At 42.7% G+C, this 10,911-nt stretch overlaps 1 protein-coding gene across 4 annotated transcripts in view; it reads left to right on the forward strand.

Annotated features, from left to right (window-relative positions):
• LOC310746599 (serine protease 27-like) overlaps window positions 1–10,817 on the forward strand; it is a 24,183-nt gene extending 13,366 nt beyond the window's left edge. The window contains exons 2-7 of one of the 4 annotated variants that reach the window (XR_014540761.1): window positions 3,553–3,579; window positions 3,672–3,834; window positions 4,124–4,395; window positions 5,082–5,254; window positions 7,573–7,922; window positions 8,286–10,817. Coding sequence is in view for 3 of the 4 variants with exons in the window: in XM_083580528.1 (XP_083436654.1) it covers window positions 3,758–3,834; window positions 4,124–4,395; window positions 5,082–5,254; window positions 7,573–7,812 (762 nt within the window). In the remaining variant the exon portion in view is untranslated. Of the gene's footprint in view, window positions 1–3,552; window positions 3,580–3,671; window positions 3,835–4,123; window positions 4,396–5,081; window positions 5,255–5,721; window positions 7,074–7,572 lie in introns of those variants that run through there. The other 3 variants (XM_083580528.1, XM_083580527.1, XM_083580529.1) reach the window with 3 other exon arrangements.
• Window positions 10,818–10,911: the final 94 nt, after the last annotated feature.

Raw genomic sequence — 10,911 nt, forward strand, 5'->3', positions numbered from 1 at the left:
ATACAGGAGCTCATCATCTTCTCCATTCTGATTGGTAAGAGAATATTTCTGTCTCAGCACACCTGTTTTCAGAATGTGAAGCTGGGGGATGTGCAGGGATCCACAGAGCCATCTCTTCTTCTCTGCTTTCACTTTCCAGGCTCTCCCAAGGCAGATCTGAATTATTATTATTATTATTTTTTGGGGGGAGAGTATGTTGAAGGTTTAGATTGAGAAATTCCACTACATTTGGTGATCTTACTGAATTATGTGGAAAGACCAGTGGGGTTAATAATAAAAAATTCTGGGCAGCTTTCAACTGAACATTAAAAAGAGAATAAAACTTCAAACATTAAAAACTTGCCTAAACAGGGCTGCCTTCAGATGTCTTCTAAAAGTTGGATAGTTGTTTATTACCTTGACATCTGACAGGAGGGTGTTCCACAGGGCGGGCGCCACTACCGAGAAGGCCCTCTGCCTGGTTCCCTGTAACCTCACTTTTCACAGTGAAGGAGCAATCAGAAGGCCCTCAGAGCTTGACCTCAGTGTCCAGGCTGAATGATGAGGGTGAAGATGCTCATTCAGGTATTTGGCTGAGTCCAAATCATAAAGAACTAGCATCTTATATGCTGGCAGCAGCAAATACTCTTTGCAAGGACAGGGAGGCTGTCAATTATATATCATCAGTTAAAGAATGGCTTGATTTGCCTTAGTGGCCATATTCAACACATTTTCTTTAGCATAACTTTAGGATAAAATGGGATAACTTTACCAAATTCAGCAATAAAAATGGGTTACTATCAAACACATGCTATGTGTGTACGATATTTTAATAGTAATAAGGAAAAAAGCTGGGCTAACTGCCCTAATTTTTATTACACAGAGAGATAAGTTATCATAATTGTGTTATCAAACAGGTTAGATAATGTAGAATTACCTTCATATTTTCATCTACATGCTTTGACTGAACATTTTGTTAAATCATATATGAATTGTATTTCATACGTACAATTCTGTTATCTTAATAAAGAAAGTAAATGAGAAGTTTCCTGGAATGGCAGAGACATGGAAGGCGTGTGTAATGTGATCTGAAGGTTTGCCTATTTCATTTGCTGCTGTGCTAGGGACTTTCCCATTTCACTTGATGTACTGTTAATTTCCTTGTTAAAAACAAAAAATGCTATTCCTCCAAAGAGGTCAGAATGACATGTATGATTTTCCCCATCCTGTGAGATAGGTTAGGCTGAAAGATGGCGCCAACCAGGGGTGCCAACTTGAAAAAAATATTGAGGGGCACAGACTCTGACAGAGAGGAGCCAGACGCTGCAGCAGTTTCACAGCAACTGCCCGGTCCTTCTATAGCAAGCACTCCTCCTTCCCTGACAGCGAGGCCACAAAGAGTCTTGCACATTGCTGAGCAATGGGCCAGAAAAGCCAAGGGGGGGAGGGGTCCCTTCTTCTCACCTTAGTTTACATCTGCTTGTGAGGAGTATGGAGAAAGAGGGCTAGAGAGCAAAGGCAGGGCATTGTGTCTCGAGTCTTCATTCTTTTTTCTTTTAGATCATTTATTCATTTTCAATAACAATCTTCCAATTAATGACAAATCAAATCAGTCCAAATTACAATAATAACAATGCACCAATTATATATTCCAATTATAAAAAATTTCTTGGGACTTCCCATGTTCCAGATGTCTGGAGATAATCATCCTCATTCATGACTCTGCATTTTCGGTATTTTTCAAATTCAAAACTAATATTATCCATCCTTCTTCTCAGTCTTATCAGCCGTTGTTTCTGTGGCTCACATCTTGTAGCAAAGTTTTCGTGTAGTTAACCCGCAAGAGGCATTTTTTAAATCATCTTATTCTCTGTCCAATTATTTGGTATTCAGTCCTCTTATCTCTCCTTTGTTCGTCAAGTTCTCATTAAAGGCACCGGGCTTAGTTCCAAAGGAAAGTTTATAAATGGCAAGTCAACCAATTCTCTCTGATATCTCTTAATAAGCTGATGTACGTATATGCCTGTATATACGTTTCCGAGCACAATTCAAAGTGCTGGTGTTGACCTTTAAAGCCCTAAACGGCCTCGGCCCAGTATACCTGAAGGAGCGTCTCCACCCCCATCGTTCTGCCCGGATGCTGAGGTCCAGCGCCGAGGGCCTTCTGGCGGTTCCCTCATTGCGAGAAGCAAAGCTACAGGGAACCAGGCAGAGGGCCTTCTCGGTAGTGGCGCCTGCCCTGTGGAACGCCCTCCCATCGGATGTCAAAGCGATAAATAACTACCTGACATTCAGAAGACATCTTAAGGCAGCCCTGTTCAGGGAAGTTTTTAATCTGTGATATTTTAGTGTATTTTTGGTTTTCTATGGAAGCCGCCCAGAGTGGCTGGGGAAACCCAGCCAGATGGGCGGGGTACAAATAATAAATTATTATTATTATTATTATTATTATTATTATTATTATTATTATTATTATAATATTGCTGTATTGTGGGGCATGCTTCCCAGCCGTATCCTCCAAGAACAAGAGGACCACACACCCGAGCTCCTCTGGGCCCTATGAAAAACAGGTGTCTGTTGCATGTAGGAGTGGCTCTGGAGAGTGCCAGCTGTGCCGTTCTCTTAGACCCAGTGTCCCTGCTGCTCGCACCTTGATGCAAGCCGACAGATCACGGACGATCTGCGGGTCTGTGAGACACTTCTCCCCCACCCTGAGAAGTCTGCCGGGGCTAATTACACCCATATCAACCCTGAATTACTAGCACGGCTAGGGTCCGCTCGTGTGGAAGGCAGCCATTTCCCACAGCAAGAGACCAGAAGTTTGAGTCTTCATTCTGGCCTGGAGATGGACCTGCCTGCCTGACAGCCCTGACACTTACACATCATCAGAAAGAGGAAATGTGTTGTCAAAAAGAGGATAAGTGAGGATATAGATTTGCCCAAATTTTGCATACGCTAATTTATGTGAATTAATGCAAATGTATAAATAATTACTGCAAGCAGAAATACAATACATCAAATCATAGTGGGAGCGGTTGTGACTAGGCGGCCTGTGTCTGTTGCCCAGGTGCTGAGCTTTGCTGGCCTATTCCAAGGCCCCTGCTCTCCCTTCTCATTATTCTTTTATCTTTAAACTTGACTATGATCAGATAATGTCCTTCATATAGAGGATACTTTCTGACAGCCAAAAGGATAGCTCAGTTGGTAGAGCGTGAGACTCTTAATCTCAGGTCAGGGTCATGGGTTCAAGCCCGATGTTGGGCAAAATATTCCTAGATTGCAGGGGTTGGACCAAATTATCCTTGTGGTCCCTCCCAACTCTACAATTCTATAATTCAAGTAGAGAGCCATTATTTGTAAAGTGGGTCACATAGCCTTCTGTATGTAAAGGAGGACCTGAGACCATAGAGGGATGCGGTAACTCAGACTAGACAATACTGAGCTAAATGTTCCAGTGATCCTATTCAATATAAAACAGCTCCTTTGCATACAGCCACTCTCTCATTATAACCATTTGTGGCCAAAAATGATGGAAAGTTGTGGCTTCTAATAATTTTTTCCTTGTCTTTGCAGATATTAGAGAAGCTGAGCCATCACCAGGTGAGTAACAACTTCTGTGATGGGGTTTGTCTTGAGGGGGGGGGGAATCTCCTTTCCAATATGCTCACCAGCCCATCTTGCTCTCTCCACAGCCTGTGGCCAACTGGTCCCCTCTGCCCGCATTGTAGGTGGTGAGGAGGCTGAAGTGGGTGCATGGCCATGGCAGGCCAGCTTGCAGATGTTTGACTCACACCAATGTGGGGGAACCCTCATCGCCTCACGCTGGGTACTCACAGCTGCACATTGCTTTAGCAGGTGAGAAGAGAGCCCCCAGACTTCTCTATCTTAGGGAAACCTGGAGACCTTGTTCCCATCTTTTTTAATTTTTTACCTGTAAAATGATACTCCCCTTTCAGACAATCCAGGCATTCTGGTAGCCATCTTCTCTCATTTCCTCACCAAGGTGGTTGTCACTCCCCTTCTTCTTTCACACTTTTGTACCCTATTGCCACCCCAAATTGACAGTTTCCTTGAAACCAGAGCTCTGAATACACTACTGCACTCTCTCCTCTTGTGTTTTATTAGCCAGCATCTTTGTCTGTAGTATTACAGATCCCTCCTTGTTTGTCGTCATATTGGGAGCCCACAATCTCTCATACCCTGGACCTGAAGCTGTGTCAGTTCTTGTGAAGCAAATCATCATCCACTCTGACTTCTTGGGATACAGGGATGGCAATGATATTGCGCTTATGGAACTGGAAGGCCCTGTCAGCTTCACCCACCGCATCCAGCCTGCCTGCATCCCAGGACCTTCCATCTCCTTCCTTCCCAGGTTGGGGTGTTGGGTCGCAGGCTGGGGAAACATCCAATCGGGAGGTGAGGAAGTCAGGGCTGGCTACACATTTGATGGGACCCTGGGAGGGCCCCTCTGCTGTGCCTCTCTCTCCCGTGTTGCTGGAAAATCTTTGCCTGGAAATGACTGGTGAGCAGCAAAAGTACCACCACCACTTTTATTTTCCACAATGCTCTGAAATTTTGGGATATTAAAATGGCAGCTAGACCCAGTCACCTGATGCTGCTCAAGGCACTGGACCAGGAAAAACCTTTCCAAAGGAAACCCAGGACACAAATCAGTAATGGGCTTTTCGAGGGTGCCAGGATCCAAGCTACTCAAGGCTGCCACCTGCCACCATCAGATTTGTTAGCAGTAAATCAGAGTTCCTATTTACCTAGGATAGTTCCTGCTTTCTTTTACCTGTCCCTGGCAAATCACTATGTTTGATGTTTGCCTCTGGGGGGCAGGCCATTTGTGTGGGTGGGTGGGTGCTTTTAATAAAGAAAGAAATCTTAGGGAGAACGTGTATTCCATCCTCTGTGTTAGTAAAATGGTGGTTAAAATGGAAACACTCATGGTCACTTTGTCAACTCATTAGAGTTTAGAAGCCAGAAAGGCCCCTTTCAAAAAGTGCAAAGCAGGTTTCAGAAATGAGGCTTTGCTCAAAGTACACCTTGGACAAATTTTCATTATCTCCCACCTCTCTCTCTTTCTCTCTCTCTCCCAGTCCCACTACCTGAGCCAGAGCTCCTACAGGAAGTGCTGCTTCCGCTGATGGATACAGCTACCTGTGAGGCCCTTTACAGTGACTATAAAGATGAAAAAACTCCAAGTACTGGTGTAATCAAGGATGACATGATGTGTGCAGGATACATGGAAGGGAAAAGGGATGCCTGCCAGGTACAATGTATTCATTTATGACATTTTTATCCTACCTTTCCTCCAGTTAGCTCAACCTTCTGCCCTCCTGAAACACATTTCATCCTTACAACAGCTTAGACTGAGAGAGACACTTGCCCACCTTTCATGGCTGAAGAGAAATTTAATTGGATGCTTACTTCTTCCTGGGTGGATGCCTGTTGCAGCCTCTCACACTCAGTCACCATTGGGGGCATTTCCCACTGAGTTCCCACTGACTGCTGCATCTCAAATTGGCCAATCAACGGCCTCTTTTGGGGGTGTACCTTGCAGGCTGAGAGAGCATTGGCTGCACACATGCCCTCACAACCAGTGAGGCATAAAAGCCAGCAGTGCTGCCCTGTCTAAGCACTTCCTGAAGCTAGTGTGACACTAGTGCAATGACTATCAGTGGCACAGTTAGGTAATTTTGAAACTGGACTTAATTGTCTTGTGCCTCTCTTCTTTAGATGGCAATGATATTGCTTCACTTCCTCTGATATTACTTCCTCTGCATACCAGTTGCTGGGAAACATAGATGGGGCATACGGTTGGCCTCTGTGAGAACAGAATGCTGGGTCAGATTGGTGTTCAGCCTGATCCAGCCATGTTCTTAGGAAGATCCTGTTGGATCACACCAAAGATGCACCTACTCTAGCAATCTTGTTCTCACCATGGCTAACCAAATGCCTGTGAGAAACCCACAGGCAGGACCTGAGTACAACAGCACTCTCACCACTTTTGATGAACAGCAAGTGGTATTCAGGGGCATATCACCTCCTCTGGAGGTAGGATATAGTCATCATGTCTAGTAGCTATTGATAGTTATTCTCTGAAAACTTATCTAAAATCAATGTCTGTGCCCCTCAGAATGGGTGCTATGTATTTCAACAAGTAATTGCAAATGGGTGATTGGCAACAGGTTTTAATTTAAATGGTAATCGTCAATCCTGATTAAATGGGAATGAAAATAGAGGCTGGAATTTTCATAACAACATCGTGTGGATGCTGAGAAAAACTTGCATACATGAGGCACACCAATACATCACCCTCATTGAAGCACCCTACATATTGCAGAGAACTCCATAATTGTAGCTGTGTGCATTATTCAAAAAAACAAAACAAAAAACAGCAACACCCTTCTGGCCCTCTGGTTGTTGATGGACTACAATTTATGTCATCCTTGACCCATGGCAATGATGGCTGGGGCTGATGGGAGCTGACATCCATCATCATGTGGAAGGTCACAAGTTCCTAATTACTGTATTAGTCCTTCCTGGGCTGGCCTTCCTTGCCAGACTTCTGCTAGAGATATCCACATGGGTTTTGGTTCCTGGAGGCAAATATCTGAGACACTATTGGAGCAAGGATCTTCATATTCTCTTGTCCATCCTTTGTTATCCTAATGCACCAGAACAGTTTAGCATGGAAGAGTAAAAAGTATGCCCATAATGGTTGACTTCACCAATGGTTGACCTCACCACTGATGAGTTGACACATCTACAGTTTGCAGCTTTCAGTCCTATTTTGTACAGTAATCAAGCTACTGAAAGAAGAGCAGGGCTAGTAGTGCTCTTAAAGTAAAAGGGAAATAAATTACATCAAAAGCAGCCAGCATGGTGCCCTCTATATATTATTGAACCACCACCATTGTCCAACAACATCTGGAGGACATTACAGTGTTTATCACCCATGTATTACACTATAAACCTTGTAGCTGGGCGCAGCTGGCCATGTCTAACAGCACCTTCTCAAAATCGATTTTTTTTTATGACCAGCAACATAGAAACAAAATAGGAAACATATAAAAAATCCAAATGCATATAATGTAGAATGGGGCTGGGGTGGGGGAATAAGGTAGAAAAAAATAGCATAGAGTAAAATAAGCAACTTAAAAACTTAGAATCCTATCACAAACTCCAAAGAGGAAAATTACAAAATGTCTAGAATCAGTTCCTGGTAGGTTTTGCTTGCTGCAGCACAGTGCTTGGCCACACAGATTGTGAAAGATGCATGTTGATCCAAAAAGGAGCTAAAGGATGTAAAATGCATCTGATCATCCTGGCAGATTTGATAAGAAAGGTTCAGTAGACATTGTGCACCATTCACAATAAAAGGAGCCATACAGGAGGACATGAGTCACCGGAGTCATGGGAGCACTTCTGCTTGTGGGAGGGGGTGCTTGTGTTTTTTTCATCTCCAAGGCTTCTGCAGAGAGGACATTTAGCACTTCCTGCATAAGATGCAGGGGGTGGCAGTGGTGGGATTGGGGATATGTATTCCTGGTGGATAACCATTTATTCCTTTATTTTTCTTTACAGGGGGACTCAGGAGGACCATTGATTTGCCCATGGGGTGGGGCTTGGCTTTTGGCTGGTGTGGTGAGCTGGGGGGATATTTGTGGTGCCCCTAAGCGTCCTGGTGTCTATACCCGGGTCAGCGCCCACAGCAGTTGGATCTTGAGACATGCCCCAGAAGTGACTGCCAATTTCATCAATGGTGCCTCAAGCAGGGGTTGTGCCCAGTTTCTGGTACTAATAGTGCTACACTGCCTTCATTAACTACCAACAGTATGCAGGGTGCAGGTCAGGATTGCTATGGCTTCTTTGCTGTGACCAATATCTGGCAAAGGTGACTGGGAAAGCATTTTTGGATATATGAAATACCTGGAGTTCTGGGAAACATCATAAAACAATGGTACCTCATCTGTGTTACAGGAGAGAGCTATCCTATAGACTTTCTGTCAGCTTTACATTGTATTAAACCTAACCTTAATTTATTTTAATGATTTGCCACCAAGCGAGTGGCAGGTGTCTCTAACTTTGGTCCAAGTTACCCCACAAAGTAGCAAACCTTCAATCCATTCAATTTAAAATTTGCTAGTTTCAACTTCTCAACAACAGCTAGGAACAGCTAGTGACTGTTACAGTTCTTCCTGTAGTCAAGTTCAATTTGAATAGTTCCCACATCCAAGCTTGATGAGACGTCTTGCTTATAAATGCAAAGGCTCTCTGTAAACTGTCAATCATCTGAGTGGCTGTGTCACAATTGTTGGTGTGAGCCAGTTAGGAGTGTGAAAGACTATCCATAATAAAAGACACTGCTATATCATTTAGATGTCCCCATAGGCTTATTGATGTTGCAACATCTGTAGGCTTCTCATGTTTGATCCAAGAAATGACCCCTCTTATTCTCAGAGTGACTTCCAATCTTCTCATCCATTGGGTAAAGTTACTCGCTGTGAGTCTAAGCCATGGGTAGGCAAACTAAGGCCTGGGGGCCAGATCCGGCCCAATTGCCTTCTAAATCCGGCCCGTGGACGGTCGGGGAATCAGCATGTTTTTACATGAGTAGAATGTGCCCTTTTATTTAAAATGCATCTCTGGGGCATAGGAATTTGTGGGGCATAGGAATTCTTTCATTTATTTATTTTTCAAAATATAGTCCCCCCCTCCAAGGTCTGAGGGACAGTGAACTGGCCCCCTGCTGAAAAAGTTTGCTGACCCCTGGTCTAAGCAGTCTGGGACTATGAGCAACAGTGGGATTTTGGAAATATATTGTAAACACACACACATACCAAAAAGAATTGAAATAATGGCAGACGAAAATGCCAAATATTGAAAGATTGTTCTCAAACCTGGAAAGAAATAAAGGTCTAAAAAATAAAAAGTGGCTCAACTGAAAGTTTACTTTGTGTTGTCTGACTCCACATATGTTGCCAGAACCAACATGGTACAAGACATAGATTCAAGACACATATTTTCATGGAATTTTTAGCCAGGACACCTTCAGACGAGAGAGCACTTCTATGCACAAATAGATGATTAGTGATTTCAGCTGCAATTCTAGCCCCATTTAGCAGGGTGTGAATCAGATTAAATTAAATGAGACTCAATGGTCATTTGGGGCAGATGTTCAGGCATGTTTAGCACCTGTGATTATTGTCTCTAAGACAAATTCTCATCTCATTTAAGTGGAAGGGGAAATGTCTGCTCAGATGTAACAAGGGATTTTATTCAGCATTTCCACAGGTAATCCCTGACTTTCAACTGGTTATTACCTTCCCCTTTAATTATCACAAGGACTGCAATTAATGCTGCTGCTTTAAAAAAAAATCATGTGAAATTGCAGTTGCCAAAAGTAGCGGGGAAAGGAGTGATATAAATATATCACTTAGCATTTGGTGCTGGGGCTAGGAAAAGAATAGACAAGACACTTTCAGTTTGATCTCTGATGCTTTGGCTTTTATTTTAAATTCAAACCTTCAAAGATGGCAATAGTTGTATCAAAATGGTACTGAAAATGGTGAATATTGTTTTCTTGATTCTGTTACTGCTTCCTCATATGGCATGCAAGGCACATGTTGTCAGATGCATGGTTCAAGATCCACACCCTCCACTTCATGAATATCATCAGTCAGGTGACCTCTTTATTGGTGGAATTGCTTCTCACAGCTTCATTGTCTCCAATTTCATCCCCTTCAAAACTGTACCCCCACAGGCATCCTATGAAGAGCTTATGTAAGGCGATTTGTTTCTCTCTCTCTCTTGTATTGTGTCCTGGAAACTGTCATTGGTGCATCTGATTAGGTCTTCTTTTTACAAAAAGCAAAGCAGTTAAAAGAGTGTCAAAATTAAATTACTTCATAACTGGAATTTAAGCTCCTCCCACATCTCCTTCTGCTTCTCCCCAGTTTTCTTCATGATTACGTTGCCCCGTCTCATGTCTTTGTCTATGTCTCATATTCTGCTATCCTTGCTGTCTTCTTCTAATCCTTCTTCTTCTTCTTCCTCTTCTTCTTCTTCTTCTTCTTCCTCTTCTTCTTCTTCTTCTTCTTCTTCTTCTATGTTGTTTTGAAGGTTCAGGGAAGGTGTGTTTGCTATTGTATTATAAGTGAACATGTGAAATAACTCCTGATATTTCCAGTGGTTCTCATTCTAGTGTGTTGCCTAAGAATTATCAGCATATCTTGGCTTTGGCATTTGCAGTCAAGGAGATCAATGAAAACCCTCAGATGTTACTCAATGTCACCTTGGGCTTCTACATATATGACAGTTATTTCACTATAAAATGGACCTACCATGCAACTTTGCTACTTATACAAACATTGGAGAAGTTTGTTCCCAATTATAAATGTAATATTGCATATAACCTGATTGCGGTCATAGGGGGATTGGACCCCCTAACCTCCCTTCATGTGGCAACTGTTGTGGATACTTATAAGATCCCACAGGTAGGATGTATGTGTGTTGGTCTCTGTGTGTGCTGAATATAGAATTTTAACTGTTTTGAAAGTGATGGGGTAGGAAGAAGAAAGAGGCAGAGATGCATGCTGAGATGGGCATTCTTTTTGAGTGAGCATCAAATCTTCCCTAAGAAATACAGCCACGTGGGTTATTCATGAATCAGAAACAAGACAATGTAAACCCTTCCTCAGAAGTACTTGTTCTCTCACTGTTCCTGTAATAATAATAATAATAAAAATACCTACACATTGTTTGAACAAACTAATACCTGGTGACAATGCATATGAAAATGTGACAAGAATAAACCATGTTCTAATGATTACTGATATGATATTTGTGAATTACTTTCAACACTTGGAAGCATGAAATGAATGCTATTATCTTCTCTTCCCCTCCACATCTATCTTTAGCTTA

This window comes from Podarcis filfolensis, assembly GCF_964270895.1.
Source record: "Podarcis filfolensis genome assembly, chromosome: 13".
Classification (NCBI taxonomy): Eukaryota; Metazoa; Chordata; class Lepidosauria; order Squamata; family Lacertidae; genus Podarcis; species Podarcis filfolensis.